The sequence below is a fragment of the Beauveria bassiana genome, assembly GCF_000280675.1.
Source record: "Beauveria bassiana ARSEF 2860 unplaced genomic scaffold BBA_S00012, whole genome shotgun sequence".
Classification (NCBI taxonomy): Eukaryota; Fungi; Ascomycota; class Sordariomycetes; order Hypocreales; family Cordycipitaceae; genus Beauveria; species Beauveria bassiana.
Genome location: NW_007930847.1, coordinates 175,791 through 197,107, shown reverse-complemented (window position 1 = coordinate 197,107; position 21,317 = coordinate 175,791). Strand labels below are relative to the sequence as shown.

The 21,317-nt window shown below is 52.3% G+C and overlaps 2 protein-coding genes across 2 annotated transcripts; both read right to left on the bottom strand.

Annotated features, from left to right (window-relative positions):
- Positions 1-503: 503 nt before the first annotated feature.
- On the bottom strand, positions 504-2,067 carry BBA_04958 (RadR putative transcriptional regulator; the record flags this gene model as incomplete). Its single annotated transcript, XM_008600055.1, has 4 exons — positions 504-653; positions 727-1,280; positions 1,328-1,843; positions 1,908-2,067. The coding sequence occupies 4 exons, from the start codon at positions 2,065-2,067 to the stop codon at positions 504-506; spliced, it is 1,380 nt and encodes a 459-aa protein (XP_008598277.1).
- A 13,536-nt stretch (positions 2,068-15,603) lies between these two features.
- Positions 15,604-19,132, bottom strand: BBA_04957 (potassium/sodium efflux P-type ATPase; the record flags this gene model as incomplete). Its single annotated transcript, XM_008600054.1, has 4 exons — positions 15,604-17,947; positions 18,004-18,612; positions 18,671-18,870; positions 18,932-19,132. The coding sequence occupies 4 exons, from the start codon at positions 19,130-19,132 to the stop codon at positions 15,604-15,606; spliced, it is 3,354 nt and encodes a 1,117-aa protein (XP_008598276.1).
- Positions 19,133-21,317: the final 2,185 nt, after the last annotated feature.

Sequence of the window (21,317 nt, the reverse complement as noted above, 5' to 3'; positions counted from 1 at the left end):
GCATCATCACAATTCTGATGATTTGTGGCAACCTTCAAGGGGTGGGAGCAGGTGCCGAGATCATCGGCGCTACGTCTGCACATACGGTGGCTTTTTGCTTTTGTTCATGCATCATGTGCTTCAAATTTGTATGTTACGTGGCAGCAAGTAGTCAATGCTTGGCACACCACGAGACTAAATCTATGTACAATCAAAATCAAAACTGTGCTGAAAAAGTCTTTACAGTACCCAAGTCATGAACCCAGCCAGGTTCAGCCCCAAAAACGCCTATGCGGAGCATTGTCACGCTCTAACGCCGTGCCTTGGCATATCTGTTTGCCCAATTCTAAAGAGACGACAACGCAAGAGATACGTATCGTGAGAAAAAGCCCCAACTCCGTTTCTACAATCAATAAAAATTGCAAACAAGAGAGTAAGAATAAAGGCAAAGAAACTGCTCTCTGTTAGTACAGGCACAAGACGAGCCCAACGATGAAATGGACATACCTTGCAGAGAAACGGTTTCACTGGCTATCCACAGCCATATGACTAGATGCATCACCCAGCGCACAGAGCTGCTTGATGCTGTTGTAGACGAGATGTGAGCGGTCACCCTGCCTTTGCAGCGGTGTGGCAGAGGCTAGGCCAGACAACAGTGTCCACACGTTGGGTAGCTGGAACAAGTCTCGGTTAGCGTCTCAGTGAACAAGAGCTTCACGGCCCGAGCTAGGCTGAAAATAGACCTACTTTTTGCTGGATAGTGGCTAGGTTCATGGCGTTGGCATCGCCCAGATCCTGCATAGATCGGAATTCGCGACACTCGATGGCGCAAATATCCTCTGCCGTCTTGAGCGCCTCGTCTTGGTACGCACGTCTCTCCCACACGCTCCATTGAGCAGACTTCTGCCGAATCTCGGCGAGCAAAGCAGGAAGGTGGCGGTTGCGGCTCAGACGTTGGTCCATGGCCAGTGAGGAGCAAGGGTCGAAGCTGCTGCCATAGTATTGAGCAGCCATTGAGTCAAACGTGTCGAATCCGACGCGGCGGGCGCACTCCAGAACGTATTCGAAACGCTCTTCGATACTCGAGAACTGGTGTGGTGACCCAGCCTCTGAGACTTCAGTAGCAGCAGTAGCAATGGAGCCCCATGGCGATGTGGAAATGGCGCTCTGAGGAGCCACAGTTCCGGTTCTTGAGCTGGTAGGCGACATCATGGCTGGACTATTTTCCCATGTGGGGTTGTTGAAGAGCTTGCTATCGTTTCCATCTTCTTCGGAGATTTCAGAGGCTTGGCCTTTCGGGACTAGGATTAGCATAGTATGCATGTGGCGCTTGGCGGTGGCAACATACCGAGACCGGTCACGCTTCCTCTGTACCCGAAATGGGCGTCCAGTTGAAGCGATTCTTGATTGGGAGTCGATGCGGCGCTGCCGTTGCGGTATAATCTCTGCATGGCAGGTTCACCTGGCATCTCCAGACTGGGAGACATTAGTGGCACCTGATCAAGGCTGGCGGCAGCATGATTCAACAGAGCCGGGTTGTTGAAGGGAGGCTGCTGGTGAAAGTTTCGGTTCATGTAGGGGTTTCCAGCCATGGAGACTGCATCAGGCATAGGCTGAGCGGCGCCATCAACGGCCATGCCAGACCACATCTCCTGAGGCATCGAGCCTGGAGTTCTTGGGAGGGACATGGTTTGCTGCCAAAGGGCGGGGGGCATGTTTCCAGCATTGGGAACAAAACCCATGGAGCCGTCAGGCGTGACGGCACCAGGCATGTCCTGGGGGTAGTACTGCTGCTGTTGTTGTCTAGCACGCATCTCACAAAGCTGCTGCTCGAGGTCCTGCACCCGTTGCTTCATGCGGTTGCCTGTCGTTTCGTGATTAGTGAAACAGCCCACAGAGGCCGCTGCAAGTTGATGATGCAAACTCACGGTATGTTCTCTGGGCAACTCTGTTCTGAATTCTCTTTTTGGTTTTTTGGTCAGCGTCCACGAGAGACTCTGGGGTAGTTTCGCGATTCATGGCTGCGGGTGGTGATTGGCTGCTCCGGGGCTGGGCGCCGGCGGAAGATGTGCTGGAGATGGAAGACATGGTCTTTTTGTGCTGACGAGAACTGTCACTTGTTTCTAATGCCGTTGCAGAGGGCATATCCGTCAAGTAACGGGTAGTCGTAGAGGGTGACAGTAAGTTGTTGTCTCTTTTGTGCGTAAGTGTATATAGGTGATGCGGTTGGCAAGGTGAATTGGACTGAAGTGTACAAGAGAGAGGTGACAAGAGTGAATGGGCGTGGGAGGTGCGGGTGTATAAGTAAGTGTACGCGATGGAACCAGGACAAGAGGAACGAGGGGCCTGCCATAAATAAAGTCTCTGGCCAGGACGAGGGAGTTGAGATGAGTCAGTGGGGTATAGCTAGAGACTGTTTAAAAGGTGGTCCGGGGGAAACTGCCAGGTGGGAGTGAAACGTGGTGAAAGTCTGCCAGAAACACGGCCTGGAATAGACATGCTCAGCCAAATCCTCGACCCCTCTAGCGGTACCCGGCCAGGGCGAGCTATTCCCAAGCGGCAGCCTGGATCTCTTACAAGTTGAGCTTGACACGCCCCCCCACGTTAACAATCCTGCACTAGGGATCCAACTATCTGCACTCCTCCTAGTTGTCCGGGTCCGTTTTGACGACACGCCCAGCCCGGCCTAGCCGCACAGATAGAAGCGGGCGTGTATCCGTACCAGTCAGCGGAGAAATGCTTCAAAACCTACCACTAGTTAGCAATACCTCGACGGCAGCGGCAGGAGCACAACAGGCAGTTAATCCACCACAAGACTTGGCCAAATTAGCTGCCAGATGTGTCCTGCGGCCAGGCTCAGCCTCCGCGCTTTGCGAGATAATACCAGGTTCAGGACCGGGGCGGCTCTGCGGGCTGCAGGCGTTGCCCGCCGATGACATGACGGCCCTCAAGGGCCCCGCGGGCGACACCTCCACCCCTTGCGTGGGAAGCGATGTCCGCAACCCGCTGGGCAGCAGAGAGCCAAGGTGAAGGAAACATTGGCATGTCCGGGATTCAGGGTTTGTCCGGCTGACCCTGGACTTGTGGCGGTGGGACTCGCCCGCAGGGGGAGGGGTGCGGTAACCGTGCGGCCACAACAAGACTTTTGAGAAGGAAAGAGAGGAAAAAAAAAAAAAAAAAAAAAGAAAAGTCCCCAGATTAACAGTTGGATGAGCAAGCCTCTCTCGATTCTGCCGAGCCGGGTTAGTGCGCTAGGCGTAGATAGATGTTGGCTCCGCCAAAACGGCGTGCGTGATAATGGAGATTGTGCGCCAAAAGCTCACGCCAAAAGATGAGTGAGGTGCGGCGGGCAGAAGGCCATGGATGGTGTGCGAGCGATAGAGACGGGTTTCAATACGCGATTGGGCAATACCGTGCGGTTCGATGACTGGTGAATGATGACTGTCTCGGACTAGGTGTAGAAGCAAGCTTCCAACAAGGATCAAGAAGAAAGAGCCAAGATGAAGATCAAGAGCACGATGGTTGACAAGCTGAGTCAGCCCCGCAATTCGATCCGTTTGCCTGCCACACTCAAGCGTCTACCTGGCAGCTGCCAGTCTGCAGCTGCCAGCTGCCGCAAAAGCAATAAATTAAAAAATTACGAATTGAAAAAGAAAACAAGAAAGCTTGTTTGCAGTTTCTGCCAGCTTCCAGCACCGACCTCGAGCCAACGTTACTCCTCCAGATTTGAGCCCGTTTGCGTCCATTTTCATCTTCAATCTCACCCTTCTCGAGTCCGCCCACACGCTCGATAGATAGGTGCAGCCAAAGCCGGGCTTTTTCTCTTCCGCCAAATACTCCGTACACACATACAGATACAGATACACGAAACCGCTGTCACAATCCCCGTTATTAGGCCCCTGCCCGCCGCCGCCGCCGCCGCCGTCCTACCTCACGCCTCCAAATTCTTACGCTTGCTGCCCTACTCTAACTAGTGGCCCCCCTTTCTCTAATCAAGCAAGCACTCTTGTTGTTTAGCTTCTTTCATAAGCATCCTTTTTTCGCTGCAACGCCGGGGGCACCTTGTTTTCGCTGGGCCAAGCATGGCTCGCAGCTCCGGGTTCCACGCTTGCACGGGTCTCTGGAGCTGGATACCCGCTGTTCTGCACGCCTCTGCAAGCCCGTATGCGGTACGAGAAAGGACAGTAACTACTATCTAGCCATCATCATTCGCTCGCCCGTCCACGCGCCAATCCACTGGCCGCAGTTACATGCAAGTCCCGCAAACACGCTGGTGGCAGGCTTCCTAATGGACCACGATGGGCAGTTCCCAGAAACTTATTAGGCATTACCCTCTCGAGGCTTGGCTCGCCCACAACGGGCCCCAACTGAGATGGGCAGCGGTTGACAGTTGCCGACGTTCATCTCCCGGCCCAAATCCAGACGCTTGACGCTGATCAGGAAGGAGAAAACACGAGAGGAGCCGAGCCATACTAACAAATATGGGGGAAGGGGGCTGCCAGCACAACACTATCCGCCGTGCTTTCTGCTCATCATCCTGGTGGGGGGATCGCCTGGTACTGATCGGGATCTGCCTTTTCTGCTTGCCGGTAGGCAGCCTCTGTCGCGCCTCATGATGACTTTTGGGGATGTGCATGGTCGTTGAGAGGCCCCATTCGTCGTCCGAGTCCAGTGCTACCAGCCTTTCCATCTCGTCTATGGCAGTCGTGCGTCCGATACTGCCACGCCGACTGTGATTGCTTTCTCAGTTGTTTTCGCTCTCAATAACTAATTTACACTGGCTTGTCGTAACAAGCTATATCCTGCCTGTGCTAAGCTGCACGCCCCCACCACCACTACAGGTATGTCGTTCGTTCGTTCGTTCGATTTTTGTATTTTTGCAATTTGTAATTTGTATCTTGTATTTTTGTACTTTTGGAATTTTGTGGCTGGCGGACTTCGCTAAACCTCAGTCGGCCCCGTGTGCGCGCATCGAGTATTACTCGACGCCCGCAAATCAAAATTGCAGATTTCATGACTGATACGCTCGCCAAGGCCAGATTGCTTTCCACGATTGACTACTACACACATTACTGATCTGTCATGTCACAGTGTACGAAACAAATTACTGCCGGTAGTGAACGGCAAATCGACGTCCTGTGACATAATATCAACTAGTCGTCGGTCAATCTTGCTTCTTGCAGCTTGGTGGGTTCATCTGGTCGCCCTACTTTGACCCCTCCGGCCAACTAACGTCTTGGTTCACTGACGTATATACGTAACGCATATTTAGAGACAAATGCGTTTCACCTCGTTCATTTTCAGCCTTGTGCCGAAGCACGTCTACATGCCCCATAATCCCACCGTGGATACTTAGGCCTCCGCCTTGGCCACGCCCGTTGAATGATAAATGCACGGTACATAGGCGGCAGTCGAGCAGAGTGCTAAATTAAAACCAGCAGGGAATATGAAGCCAAGGAATTGCTAATAATAAGAAAAAGCCCTTCGCCCCAATACTGAATATTTGGCTTTCGCCACCTATAGCACCGTCTATTTATCGGGGTCTCGGCCTAGACGTTGCATATCAGCTCGGCCAGTGTAGGCAAATGCATGCCAATTAGGCCATTTCTCCGACTTGGCCGACGACTCGAACAACACCGGTGATGTCTATCTTCAAAGGCCGCTCGCTTTCTGCCACGGCCAGCAATGCTCCACGATGATGTCCTCGTGCAGGGGAAAATTTTTTAAATCTCGGCATGCCGCCCGGGGGGTTCCGCCTCGCAATACCTGATCTGTTTTTTAACGCCCCCAATCGCTTGCACAGATGCGTTCTTCAATAGTGCCCGAGATGGAGATGGGCTAAGCCCCTGTCCACTTCCGCATTTATAGCCGACTATTCGCTTTGAATAGCCCGTTGAGGTTGCGAGAAGCGGCCCAGCTACCCTTCCAGGTATGTTAGCTCCAAAAATACATTTTGCATGTTTTCTCATGATAATACCTTCTTGTTGTGGTTTTTTTTGCACCCTCTCTCCACCTTGATGTCGCCTGTTTGTGACGAAAGAGTCTTCTGGCCGTCCGGGTAGCCAACCGAATAGCGTCAACTAAGCTTGCAGATCGCCGCGAAAAGGGACATCAAGAGCAAATTGCGCGGTCCCGTCAACTGTTGCGGATATGTGGCATGTCCAAGTCGAGTGAACCTTTGCCTTTCCAACAAGTGATTTGGTGCAGCCATACTCATACCGGATGGATCATGAAATTGTTGTCCATTTTCAGTCTCAATAAGCTGTCTATGACATGACGGAGATGCCGGCCGCAGCAGACCAAATCTGGTGATTCAACTCAACAGATTGGCTGCAGCCTCCAATGTTTTACAAACGCGGAGGAGTAATACTGAACTGGCCGGAAAACCCGAGTCGCACTGCTGCTGCTGCCGCTCCAACAAAATCTGCAGCAGGGGTCAGTTTTCAGCTTGGCGGAAAAACAAGTGGCGTCTATGACAAGCTATGAGAGCTTGATGTCGCAACACGAGTTGGAAACAACTGCCGCCCGCCAAGCCGGATATCAAGATCCTGTTGATCGAATCAAAGCATTTGTGTTACACATGTTGCCCTGAGACGTCTGTTCTGATTGCGTTCATGCGCGAGGCTGTGTGCATGCGTGGCGTCCTCTGCCCTATCCTCACGTCTGGCAAGCAGCTTGGCAGCCAAGAGTTGGGCTACCAAAAAAATCAATTCATTTTAGTAATTGAATTGTGAAAAGTCTTTCCGCATAACTGGGGCTGCGTCACGCAGCCAAACTGCGGTACCCCGGTCAAAGAAGGATTGACCTGACCGGCTGCTGCAATCAACTTTACGTCTCTTGCATTCATCCCAGCTACCACTCGGCGTTGCTCACTTCCTCAGACGAAGCACAAGATCTCACAGCATCTAAACAGAAGATTCTTTGGCTTGCAATGTATACTTTTCCTTTTCCGGGTCTTTTCAATGGCTCATGCCCTCTCAATAGCCTCGCGACTGTCTTGGCCCCCGCTTACAGTTAGCCGTTCATCCGAGCATGATTGCATAGAAGGCGTTTCTGCATGTTTCACTTGTCCTACAGAGCAGAAGATCAATGCCTCGAAAGGAAAGACGGCGGGAATAACCAGCATCATCACTTCTCACAGACTTGAACCACCCAGTCCGCGGCATCTACATGATTGGATGCGATCTCCATCTCTGGCGTAAGCATCATCGCTCCAGCAGCCAATCGATTACGATTCGCATTTTTGTGGCTGGAAAAAAAGATGGCGCTGCTGGGCTTCGAACTAGATATACGATGACGAGCCTAATAGATGACAAGGATGTCGGGCATGGCGAAGGCGCGGCGATGTTGCCAAGCAGCCAGCCACTCTTTTGCTCAAGACAGCGCCCTGGGGCTCCGCGAGCAGCTGAGACGCGAGCGGGCAAACTCTGCCGTGACTGGGCGACCTTGGCTTAGCGCCAGGTCCCGATTTCATATCAGGGAAGCTACACTCGGTAGACAAGGCAGGCTTACAGAAGAAGTTAACCCCAACTAAAAGGCAACGCGAGACGCTCCCCCAGGCATATTCCGAGCTGTCTCGGAGGTATGCGCCGGGCTGCTTGAGCCAGCATCCATTCCGTTTTCCGGCTTGGTTTTTGTCTACGGAAAGATGCATAAGTAGCCCCATCGATATACAGTTTCACTTAAAGGCGATTCTTCTATGCAAGATGCAGGGTTTCGAGTCTTGCTTGCATTGGCAGCTGCTACCGGGTAAGGCGCGGCTGCGTTGGCCTTGTTGAGTAGCTGAAGGTATCCGTCGGCAAAATTCAGGTGGTCAATTGGCTTTTTCGACAGACGACATTGATGCGCCAGACTGATTACTTAAATTTTCTTTCTGCCTTTTGCACGGCAGACGTTGCCGTATGGGATGCAGGGGTGTGAGGGGGATCCAGTCGTCTATACGATGCAGGCCGAAGCGAGCCTGCGATAACTACCCATTCCCAGCGATACAGCGAGGGTCTGGCGATTGTGGCTTTACTTTTACGTCACGTTCCATAGATACTGGATACGTTGAAATGTTCAGCCTCAGGAGGCCGCATGGGCCGGAGACCTCTCCATCCCTGGCTCATTTCACAGAGGCTTCTCCCCGAAAGAGGCAGGTATTTGGTTCTGTTGCAACCCCCCTTCATCCGAGCCCCCCCCCAGCCCTGCTGTTTCCGACCGGGGTGAGGGGGCCGTATTTCCTTTGCGAATCTGGTTCGTTTCAAGGTTTCTTCCGTCGTGATTTCTCTGACAGTGGCGCGCGTTGTCGCTGAACAATCGAATAGAGACAAGTCGCATGGCGGCGCCCTACTGAGGCTAGCCTCCTTCCCCGGCGCAACGAGAGCCGAGGAAGGGGGGGTGGGTGTGAGCGATTTGTGCGTTGAATGCGAGATCAAGAGATAATGGAAACAGCCATTTGTCTGTTGTCAAGCCTGATTGATTCGATATGGCGCAGCGTGGTGGTTGGTCATGGTTCGTAACCCACATCACTTTTGCTTGCTCTGCTTTGTTCCGCGCGTCGAATGATGGGGAGGAGGGTAAGGGGGGGCATGGGGGGGCCTTCTGCCGTATTGCCATCTGGCGAAAACCCCTGGCGCTGGGTGTCCGCTCGCAGGACCCTCCATCTTTGATGCTGCCGTGCTTGGATACGCTCATCGCGGGTATCCCACATGGTGTTGATGATTTTCTTCTTCACAATGTGTCGCGGAGCCGACGGGCGGGCGTTCGGGGCCACGGATTAGCCCTCGATATTGTGGCGTGGTTCGCCGGCTGTGACGATAGCGCCGGCAGTGGCCCGGCGACGAAAGGGAAAGGATCAGAGACTTTAATAAAGGGACTATGTCGGGTAACCTTGATATCCGGGTGAGAAACCCGTGGCGAAACTCAAAAGTTATTAGCTTCAGAGTTGCACCTCTCGAGTTTCACTCCAAGTTGCACTCCCCCTACCTTATTACCCTCCCCCATTCCCCATTCGAGCCTCTTACAAGGGAAAGACATATCTTGGACAATGGAGAGTTTTGTGCTCCAAGAACCTCTAGGAACCGTTGCTGTTTACGCGCCCAGGGCTATTTTTCCGGCACCTCTCTAGTGGCCGCAGCTGTGCATTAGTGGCGGCACATGTCCTTTGGTCGTTTGCCGAGGACTCTGTCGCACATGCATGTAAGTGAGAACTAAGCCGGTTGTACTGCCTTGAAGGGATCGACCGGCCGCCATAATAAGCACTGCGACGTTAAGAAAGCAGCCCAATAAGGCGGTCCCGTTGCCCATAATTGGAGCGTCCAAAGTTTGCGCAATTGCAGACTAGGTGTTGCTTGCATGCTGCTGATCCTTTCCTATTGCTTTTTCATAACGCACATCATCGGCGGGCTACCCTTGCCTAGAAAAGTGCCTGACAACTCAACTAGTTAGTTCTGTGATGCTTCAGGTCATCACTAGGCTAATAAGCTGCCATTACTTTTTATGCGGAGAACAAGAAGAAATGAGCAAGGTATGGGGGACGCAATGTAATTGTATAGGTACACGCCACGGTTCAATAGCGTGTGGATGGGGTCTTATTCCGGCTCGTGCGCCTTCACGGCTATGATTCCGGTGAGGCTGAATGAGCTCTAAATCTTCTTTCTTTTCCAAAAAAACAACACCCCCAGAACTCTTGCGGTGCCAGAAAAATCATCCGCCAAGATTATTGCAAAGTCTTTCACGTCCTCTTTTCCGTTATCAAGGAACGCGTAGCCGGAGTCTACAATTGGGAATTTCTGGCGCCACATTCGCAGTCTTGTTCCGGGCGTGGCACAAGTGCAAGCACATGTCAAAACTTTGCAACCGTGTCGTGTTTTGTCACCTTTCAGGATTAGTGTTTATGCGCTATTTTGACAGCGGTGGTATCATTTTTTTTTGTGCTGACGCTTTTCCTCTCCATTCATCGTATATTAGTTAGCGGGCGACAACCGGCTTACATGCCTTGGCCCCCAGCAGGCCACCGACCAATGCAGGCGGTGATCTTCGCAAGTACAGCAGGGGAGGCGGGGATCTTCATCAATGAGGGTGTTTGTACCGCTGGCCCTGTCCCCAAGCGTGAGCCGGGCTAGGAGGCCAAGAAGGGTCGTACGCGGTGGTTGTCGAGATGATTTGATGTGTGCCCTGAGAACGAGTTAGCTCTGCAGATCATCATCGGCCGACCGTTTCGGCGCACATCGATCCGCTCATTGCTTTTGGTTGTACTTTTTTGTCCAAGGGCCGTCTTGGTCGGTCGGGGAACAAGAACAAACGAACTATTAGCTGCACCGGCGTATTGATAAGCGGGAACTGAGCAAAGGGGTTGCGTGGCCGGCGATCGGTTTTTGTACGAGGTTCTCGCTGCCGAGAGACATGCATCGACTGGGCATCGACTGGGCTTTTCTGACCGATGTGGCTTGACAAGGTTGTTAGCCAAGCCGTCGTTGTGAAACAATCATCGAGCCACGCGGAACCATGACGAAAAAGAGAAAAAAAGAGGGCATGTCACTAATTGCCCCGGAGTTCCTTTGATCTGTACAATGGGGGGAGGAGTTATGGATTATTTGCCTTCCCCTGGTGAACTGCGACTTATCTATTAGATGGATTAGATAAGGGAAGAAGAAATAAAGGTGAAAAAGAAGAGTAGAGACTAACTCCCTAGTTATGCGTCTTATTGGCTTTGCCTTGTTTGAGAAGCCATCTTATTTTCTTACCCACATGCCACGCAACAGGGGGGCGTGTTGGTGAATTTGATAGCTTTGCACCCACCGCCGCCTACTTATTCCGTCAAAGATGACGAGCTAGAGGAAACCTTGCGAGTCTGACGGGATTTCGAGGCTGTAAGAAAAACTGATACTTGCGCAAAGACGCTCCCACGCCAAGCATCCGTCCGCAAAAGCTTATTATTAAACAGCAACATGTATGAACAGAAAAAAAAAAGTAAACCAATTCTTAGAAGAGCCTCATAACCCCCTACTACCCAAGTGGTCTTTCCTGAAACTTTGATGCAATCCCCAATGCTCACGCACGCCCGCCCCCCGCAGGGCAGCTCGACGCTGGCTCTTGGCATTGGGGTGGCACCGACAAGCTTCTAGATGAAAGGTCTTGGAGAAATCTATCCACCCCTCCCGGGATGAATTTCGCCGCGGTACTTGGTATGTGTAGGCTAATGGAGCTGAGAGGCATCGGCACTTGCGGTGATCCCACCTCGCAGCACACGTCTCAGGGCAAACCACTTGCCTACCTAGGCCTCTGACCATCCGAGGCCACCAATCGCGGCATGTGTACAATTTTGCCACAGTCCCCAGATTGTCGCGATCGAAGCTCGTCATTGTGTCTTTATGACGGGGCCGTGGAGAAAAGCATTTGCTATCCCACCTCTTCCCTGGGGCAGTGCCCGTTTCAAAGACCAAGTCAAAGTCTCAGAGACCCCCAAGATGAAGAAGGACTTTTGTCAAGAGGAGCAAAACTTGTAAAACAGCTCGTGAGTGGCGGCCGCGTCCTGCAGCGCGGGCCCTAATGCAGGCATGCCAGCAAATTCCGTGACTTCAATGTACGTCGTAGTCATCCTCAGCGACGATCTGCCGGGGAAGGTGGCTGCTGCTGCCGCAGAGTTACGGCTCCCGCCGAATTTCGCAAGGAGCAATATTACTACTCACAAACGCGTACATATTGTCATCACACTAATATGCACAATGTTGAGATGCAGAGTCTGAGTATGTGTGCAGTCTGGGGTTCCTGTTGGCCCGGCTCATGGCCAATTGCAAATCATGGCCGCGCGGCGAGGTTACACACGAGAGTGCATGCATTATGCCGAGAACGGTGACTTTTTCTCGTACACTTGATCATCCAAACACACTCGACTTATTTGTGAGCAATTCCTGCCACCGTATAAGATAAGCATCACCAAGCAGCGTCTTGGCAGTCGTCACCAGCAACCAGGGTCATCGTGGAGGGGGGGGGGGGGAAGGTTCCTCTGGGGTCAGGCCAGTTTCCATATCGAAACGCACATCCTTTCTGAAACCAGAACCTTCCATTGTCGGGCATAGCTCCGTTCTGACGAGAAGGAAAAAAAAAAAAATTTTCTGTTTACATGCCCGCGTCGCCGGAGAACCGAAGCAGATTCCAAGGACTGCCGAGAGCCCATCTCTGGCCACGCCACAACGAACATGATCGACGCTTTCGCGTGGAAGAGTCGGCACAGAGAAATAACGGGAACTCTCCATTATCCCCGTCTTTTTTTCTCTTTCTATCAAAAAGCCACATGTCAGCAAGTGGCACTGCTCGATCTGTAAAAAAAAAAAAACAAATTACAGTTGGCCGAGAGGCAGGCATTACCATCATCGGTCCACTCGAACCCTCGCCATTCTGTGGGCAACGCATTGATATCGAGTGGAGACGGTCCTTCGGCCGAGGACTTCTATGTTGGGGCAAAAAGATGTTGAGAGAAGTCTTCTCTTGTCTGGTCTAGGGTACGGTCATGGACGATGTGCAGTCCGTGTAGCCAGCAGTATGCCTACCGCTCACCACTTCCGTCTGAACAGAACGGCAACCGCGAAAGGCATGCGTACCCGGCCTCTGAGCTCGAGGTCCAACTAGATGGCAAAGTATAGTATTCGTGGCTTGGGTAGGACGGGCGTACCAAGGCCCAGTCTGCCATGCTCGAGCATGATTACGTCCCTGGCCCTGCCCGTAGGTCCTTTGCGGTTCAAATTTAGCCTTCCGACCATGTTGTAGTTCAAGAATATATGAAGCTAACATCATGACAGTTCAAAGACCTTATCCAGTTGTGATTCACTGGCCATGCAAATTCAAGGGCTGTCGGGGACGCGAGGCGGCCCAGACCAAGGCCACACACCTTGCAATCTGGCAGGTCCTGCCTTGGCACTCTCCAATGGTCTTGGCTCCGATCGCAGCACTCGCCCACAATGGTTCTCAGTGCAGTCTCTTGCATATTAATACTATTCGCCACATAGACGAGTCGACATTTAAAGTTTGTTTCGTACAGGAGAAATCGCAGCATGTCCACGACGCCGGCTCTTGATGCCTGATACAGACGAGCCCCTCACAATTTGTGATTGCAGGGCAGAGAAGGCGTAACTTCTGTTTTATGAATATCGTACCACTTTTGGGGTACAATTGATGTCGCAGTTGCGGTGTGCGACACCTGATATGGTAGCAGATCGGTTTTTGGACTCAGAAAACATCTTTCAGTCACAAAAAATCTGACAGAGGTGTTTTTGAATGGTCTGGATTATTTCTTTCCGGCAATTTCACCCTTTGTTGCTTCAGACTTGACTGGAATCTCTGGCCAAGCAACGCAGGAAGAGTCGGGAGACGATGTTCATATGTGTGATTGTTTCCTCGATTTTGGTTATATTTCGGGGGGACGCTACATTTGAGGTCTTCGTCAATTCTTGTACCCGGCAATATGACCAATCTGGGCTCGATGACCGCGTGGCTTCGGGCCGCTTTCAGCTGGTATTGAGATGAGCGAAGAGATTTGGATCGTGTTGCATTGATGTAACATGCTTTGCAAAACACTTCCGATGAAGCATTGCAATCAATGTAGATTGCTGCCTTGCCCGCCAGCTCTCGTACCGAAATGAGCGCACCCGTAGCCGGTAGTAACCGTTTCTGACAGGTCACTCAGAACTCGCACTTTCGGGTAATTACATGCCGAGATACACAAAATTGCACCCAAACTTAAAGGCTAAGAAAGCAAAGCAATTAGGATCCGGAAAGACAAGCTTCACAGCAGAAAATCGAAAGGTGTTGGGCACTTCCATATCGAGAGGTCGATTGTTTTCATCTCCTGTGCGTTTGCCTCGTTCCTGTATCCATCTCATCGATGGGCGCCGAGGAGGAACACTATTTCACACAAGATATTGATTGACTAATCGCTCTGCGCCGAAAAGATACAATCTTAAGCAAAACAGATTCGTGGCAGTTCAAGAAAAACCAAGGTGACAGTCGTATAACGAGAAGTCGTTAAACCGGCCAACGTACGGATAGATCAACATCTTGCAGCACCTGAAACCAGAATAGGCATCTCACGCTGTACGGCAACTTTTTGTCTGGTCTGATTTCAATTTATCGTGGCGCCGCTGGCTTGCGTGCTTTGCGTAGATAAGCCCACAGACGTTACAGAGCGTCCCTGGACCTTCTGGACCAGGGCGCCATTCCGGAGTTTTGATTTCACCACATTGGTGACAGGAAATGTCAGCAGTCCTTAGAAATTTCTCGAGGCCAGGTGAGTATACGAGGTGTCGCGATCCAGGAACCAGCTTGACGCATACTTACCCGAAATTGCTGCTGCTGGCTAGAGGGGCCTCCGCAGCCGAAAGAAGCACCAGATTGTCTTCTAGATAACTTCAGGCGGCGACTTTCGTCAGAGCATAGTGAGCCATGGTGGCTCTCGCTAGAGTATCGTGACTTGCTTGGACCATGGAGGCTTTTGTCGGAGCTTCGCGATATGCTTGAGTCATGGCTCGTTTCTCGAGGAAGTTTGGTCATGTCATGTCTCTGGTGCCCATCAACGTCTTGTGCTTCGCCAGATTGAGAGCCGTGTACGAGGGCGGAACGGCCGCCAATGTTGTCTTGAAAATTGTACAGATCTTGGGCTGTACCTCTTATCTATAGCGCCCGAGCAAGATGGAAAAGGCATCAGTCACATAGTCACAGTGAGGTGAAATTCCGCACTATGGTGTTGGTGGCTTTACCTTTTGCAATGTCTCGCCAACCCTGAGTCGACCAACAGTGTACTGTTCGGGTAACCTTGGCGCCGGGATCTCGAGGCGTGCTTTTTTCTCCTGAAGCGACATGTGTGTACGAGGTAGACGATGTCTCTTTGAGGTTGGAAAGAAAAGCTCGACGCTACCGCTGACCGGGCTGCAGACATGAACAATCAAGATACACTCACGATGCTGCGCTATCTTGGCTGTGTACACGAAGCAGCATCGCGCTGCAGTAGCCTTCTGGGAATGAATGAGTCAGTGGCGAGCGGCTGAGGGCGTTTCGCCAACGGCACGCGGGCGTTCCCCTCGCAACTAGTATTTGGGCTTAGAGGCGGTGTAGAACAAGAGGCGAGTCGTATCCGGGTGTTAAAGGCGGCAACGGCGACTAGAAAGAGTAGGAACTGAAGCGCTCGTGATACAAGATGGAAGACGTGCAGTAGGTGACAGTTTGAGATGAGAAATCACGCATCAGAAAAATTTCAACCAACTCAGCAGGCAAAGCAGGACAAAGGGCGCAGGACAAAAGGCGAGCACACGACGATGTTGCAAAGCTTACGCGAAGGCTGACAAAGGGGGCAAGGGCCCGACTTTTGGCATCTGGTGGGGCTGCTTGGCGGGGAAAGGAAAATCTCCGAAACTCGGATGAGCTGAGCGGGCGATGGCTTCTCCTCTTTGTCCCTGCATATCCTGGTCACGAGTGCAAACAAGGCACGGCATCTGTCATTTGACAAGTCATTTTCAATCATTTTCATCATGTGAACATTATTATCTATCAATTATGCATGATGCAGAAATGCGTTTCAAACCAAATAGCACTGTCGAGTGCTTGTCGACGGCCTCCCACCGCACGCATGCAAACGGCCCCTTCTGCTTTTTAAGCCATGCTAGAATTTTTGGCGCCAGACATCTGAGTGTTGCTCTTGGACAATGTCTCACCCGTTTCTTTGCGCGAGAATGACGCCCACGTCTTGAAGCTCGACATGGACATGGTCTTGCGAAATTTGACTCCTGACTCATCAGGCCCTCCCTGGCCCCAGGCACCACGCTGAACGGCACGATCCTGGAGCAGACCGAACTGGCGCTTGGCAAACTTCCAGCCCTCAATACCAGCGACGAAAACAATCGTGAACCCGACCGACAGTGCCCACTCCCAGGAAATGGGCGCGTGCTTGAAGAACTTGGTGTTCAACTCCGGAATGTACACAACGGGGATGACCGATAGAGCACCACAGATGACGGACCAGAATAAGAAGCGGTTGCTGTAAACGTCCTTGAAGAAGGGAAACTTGCTGTCATCATCGGGGTTGAGGCGAAACATGGAACGGCGGAGGCTCTTAAACTCCCAAGCAGAGATAAGAATCAACCAGGTAAGCTCCGCAAAGGTGGCAGCACGGGCTCTAAACACAGGCTGGCACTCGTCAGAATACGCCGTGTTGCAGTTTGCACCAAGGTCGCCATTATAACGGCCGTAAATGATGATGACAAAAGTGCACATGGTGCAGGCACCCATCATGATGCCATAGATGACCATGTCAACAATGATCTGGTTGGTGAAAACACCGCGACGCTTGTCCTGAGGAGGTTTGCGCATGACATCCTGGGCAGCAGGCTCACGACCGAGACCAAAGGCGGGGAACGATGAAGTGACCATATTGATCCAGATGATGTGCAAAGGGGAAATGGGAAACACGGAGAAGCCATCGCGATCGACGAAGCCCAGGCCGGCAACCAGAAGAATGACCTCGCCAACGTTGGACGTGAGTAAGTGAAGAATAAATTTTTGAATGTTGTCAAACATGCGGCGACCTTCCCGAATGGCAGCGACAATAGAGTTGAATTTGTCGTCAGTCAGCACAATCTTGGAGGCCGACTTGGCAACATCAGAACCGGAGCCCATGGCGATACCGACGTCGGCACGGGACAGAGAAGGGGCGTCATTGACACCATCACCAGTCATGGCCATAAAGGCACCGCGGCGACGCAGAGCCTCGATCATGCGAGTCTTGGTGTCCGGAGCACAACGAGCGATAACCAGAGGAAGCTCTTCCAGCGCGTCAATCTCGGCGTCTGACATTTTGTCAAAGTCGGTGGCCTTTTGGACAATAGAGGTGGCAACACTGTCGGGTAAAACGCCCAGGTTCTTGGGGATGATGCCGACTTCCTTGGCAATGGCCTTGGCAGTCTCGGGGTGGTCACCAGTGAGCATGTGTACCTTGATACCGGCTTGGGAGCACTCGGCAATGGAGGGCTTGGTCTCGCGACGTGGGGGATCGTAGATACCAGCAAGGCCGAGTAAAGTGAGGTTCTGTTCGACTTCACCGCGGAGCTTCTCGTCTTCGGCGGCACTGGACGACTGCTTTGCGGTGAACTTGCCATCCCATGCGCGGTACGCAATGGCAAGGACGCGCTGGCCCTGAGAGGCTAGCCTGTTCATCTGCTGGAGAACGCTTTCCTTGAGTTCGTCGGTGACGGGCTGCTGGTCAGCGCCAGTCCCCACGTATGAGCAAAGATCTAGAATGCGCTCGACCGCGCCCTTGGTAAAGACCATGCTGGTGGCGGTCTCAATAATTGAGCCATTCTCGCCTGCGGGGGCATCATAGATGACGGACATGCGCTTGATGGAACTGTCAAAGGGGAACTCGGCTAGCTGCTTCCAGCCCTGGCCCTCGAGCGACTTCTTTCCAAGGCTGAAGCGGTGAGCAAACACTTGGAGTGCAACCTCGGTGGGCTCACCAGTGGTCTGCCACTTTTCTTCTTCCTTGTCAAAGCGAACGGTGGCTAGGTTGCAGAGAGACGACGAGAGCAGGAATGCCTTCAGCTCATCCGTCATTTCGCACGGCGTTTCAGCTGGGGCTGGCTCAGCTTCACTCTTGGGGTTGAGCTTCTCGTCAGGAACATCAAACTTGAGAACAGCAGCACTGCGCTCACGGTCGTAATCTCGCTTGGGCGCCTCAGTGACGGGCTCGTCTTTGTTGAGAGCGTATGTGACGCGACCCTTGGTTGGGTCATTAGGGCTCTGCGAATCGTGCACAGTGTAAATGTGACTGCTGGGAATCCAAGCCTTGCGGACAATCATTGCACCCTCGGTAAGGGTACCAGTCTTGTCAGAGCAAATATTGGTGACACCGCCGAGGGCTTCCAGTGCAGAGAGATCGCGCACGACGACGTTGGCCTTGCGCATGACAGTGACAGCAACGACCATGGTGATTGTAAGGACACTGCATTCACGTGTTAGCGAAGTCATACTCTGGAAACGTGGAAGATCTGTACTTACGCGACAAGGGACTCAGGGATAATGGCAATACCGAGAGAGGTGGCATAGATGATGACTTCATTGCGAAGATTGAAGTGGTTGACGCCAAAAACGACCATGGCTAGGATAATGGCACAACCAAAGAGGACGTAGGCAAGGGCTGATAGTTTTCGCTGAAGAGGAGTGCCCTCAGTCAAACCCAAAAACTTGCCGATAACATCGTAAGTACGTCTAGCCAGGCCAACAACTGGCTGGCGCTTGCCATACTTGCGCCAGTTCATGGAGCGGCCGGCTTTGCGCTGCTTCTTGGAGGTGGAGGCGGCAATCTTGCCGACCTCGGTGCTCATACCAGTGGCAGTTACGATACCACGACCACGGCCCTTTCGGACGACGGTGGTGGCGTAAGCCATGTTGACGCGGTCACCGATTCCGACTTCCTGCTCCGAGGTCGCTAGCTTTTCGGTTCCAGGGGTGTGGATATTATTGTCGACAATCTTTTCGACGGGGATCGATTCGCCAGTGAGCTGGCCTTCTTCACAGGCCAAGTTCATGGCTTCAAAGAGACGGAGATCGGCAGGGACGGTGTCGCCCGTCTTGAGGAGGACAATGTCGCCGGGCACGACGTCGGGGCTGTCGACAGAGGATTAGGATGATTGATTTTGGGTTATCTGCAAAAGGGAAAACATACTTGGAAATGACTTGGGTCTTGCCGTCACGGAGAACCATGGCACTGGGGGACGAGAGGGCGCGAAGTGCGTCCATGCGCTTTTCTGCGCGGTACTCTTGCCAGAAGCCGATGGTGACGTTGAGGAAAATGACACAGGCAAGAACACCGCCCTCGATGTAATCTTTGATGCCGAAGCTCAGGGCCATGGCAAAAACGAGGACCTAGCGAAAAGTCTGGATTAGCACGGAGTCGATGGGCCAAAAGAGGCATGGAAATGCTTACAATAATCATGGCATTGAGAATTTGCTTCGTCAGGATACTATACCAGGCAATGGTGCCGCCCACATCGAGCTCATTTTTGGCATACTTTTCAGTCGCCTGAGCGACCTGCGCCGAGGTGAGGCCCTTGTCGACATCGGTGGAGAGGGCGTCGGCTGTCTCGCCGACGGAGAGGAGGAACGGGTGCTTGGGGAACTCAGCCATTGTCGCAGGTGGAGGAGGCAACGACGACGGCGACTGGGGTAGTAGAGGAACCGCGCTGCTCGGAGGGAGGGCAGAGGCTGATGAAGGTGCGAAGGTGATGCATAGACGGTGTGGATTGGGAAAGACTGTGTTTCCCGCTGACGATCAAGACAACAAAAGACGAATCCCTTTGCGGTCAAGGGCGCCTCTTGCACGTAGGTAGGACTTTTGGAAGCTTTGGGGTTAATTATATTCCCGAGTGTAGGAAGAAGTGTTATTGATGCTTCCTCGTTCAAGAAAAAACGTTGGCCATAGATTGATCTAGATTTCGAACAGCCTTGGGGAAAGGCGGGGGGGAGACGGTACTATAAGTACTTGTGATGCCAAGCAGGAATAACGTGTGGGAGGTTTCGCCCGCGCCAGATGCCCTTGCAGCTAACTCGCCCACACCCCCAAGATAAGGTTTTGACGTAGGTAAAAGGCCCAAGGCCGCCGAGAAGTGGTGCCCCACATCCGGAGCATGGGTTCTTCGGCTTGGCGGCGCCGGGGGGCCCCACCTGGCGGCGCCGCAAACATTGCCCGGGCGAAAACGAGCCTGACTCAACCAGTAACCAGTAAAATATGCTGCTGTATGGTTACTGCTGTATGAACCGTTGGAAGGTTCTCTCGGCCTTTGTTGCTTCGCTCGTCTCTCGGGTTAACCCGAACCACATGCGCGGCGAGCAAGGCGCAGCACGATAAGAGATCTCACCAATCTATTTTTACAAAGGAAAAAATCGTGGCAGTGAAAATGTAAAATGCCAAGAGGCGGGTGAGAAAAAAGTAGAAGGAGTGCCGTGGTTTTGGTGCATCTCCGGGGATAGCTGTCCGCAAAAATGAGGGCTGCAAAAAAGGAAGGGCGATCTGCTCATTGACACCCAATTGTGGTGTGACGTCAAAGACTACGCTTCAAAGGAGTTGCGTGGTTCTTACAAAGAAATGCTCAAGTTGGAGGCAAGCTTTGAAGCTCATCAAGCAACCAAAACATGCAACACGATTGAGCAGCAACATGACCGAAACTAGTTCACTTTACAGATGAGGCAGGAATCAAAACCTTTTTTTTCTTCCCTTTCTCGCCGCGCCGCGCGGCTTATGGCGGGCGGGCTTGGACATTTCTGCATTCCAGCTCAAGATAGGATTTTGCCCTCTGCCCGTTGTCGCCAAGACACTGGTGTGGATGCGTGCAGTCACCAGTTTTGTTACTAGCTGAGGCTGCTCGCAGGCGAAAAGCAGTAAGAAATACGGGCTCTACCAGCGACCAAGAGGCTTGGCGTTTGGCAGCAATCTGCGACGACGGCGGCGGAAGGATGAGGAAGAAGAAAGAGGAGGAAGAGGGAATAGGCTTAGGGAGCGGGCGGATTCCTTTTTTTTTTCGTCATGGGAACTCGATTCAGTCTATTAGAAGCCACGTTGCTCTTCTTGGTTGAAGAGTCGGGAGGGTGATTGGCGGGATGTGACATGAAGATGCATACCTATTCAGCAGTAAACGACACACTGCCTCGGAGACACGGGACGGAAGCACGGCCGGGGGGGAATAAGACTAATTATCAATGTCGAGAGGTACAAGTTGACTATCGACGATCCGACACGGCCGTGCAGATGCATCATGATCTTTGTCCCGTTTTACAGTGGGCATATTTTGTTTTTGAACTCGTTGGTGTGTTGACCAACTGCTACGTATCACAACATTGATGCACTCGAACCCGACAACTCCCCGATCTGCACTGCACCGCAGCTCATCCGCACCCGGTCTGTTCCTTGTCTCTGGTTGTGAAAACAAGCCCGAACCGTTTTGGTGATCAACCCCGGGCTCAGTGTGGTGGTGGTGGTGCACTGGGTGGTGCGTTATTGTCTTCTCCGCCAAGACACGAACGATTACCTGGGTCTTGGCAAAGCACGCGTTCGAGAACAATCAAGGTTCTGGAATCAAGATGGAGAAACACTTCAATCACAAGCCATGCACTTCTTTGTTGCCCTCTTTTTTTTCTTATCTTTTTTTTTTTTTTTAGGATGCCAAGACATCATGTCTGCATAGAAATGCGTTTCATGGACTTGGTGCTTGATTAAGGTTAATTTTGGGCTGGGCTGCCGTATCACCCAGCTTCTAGCGCATAGAGCGCCTATTGCCTGCCATGCTTACTGTTTACTAGTTACCTTACCTAAGGTA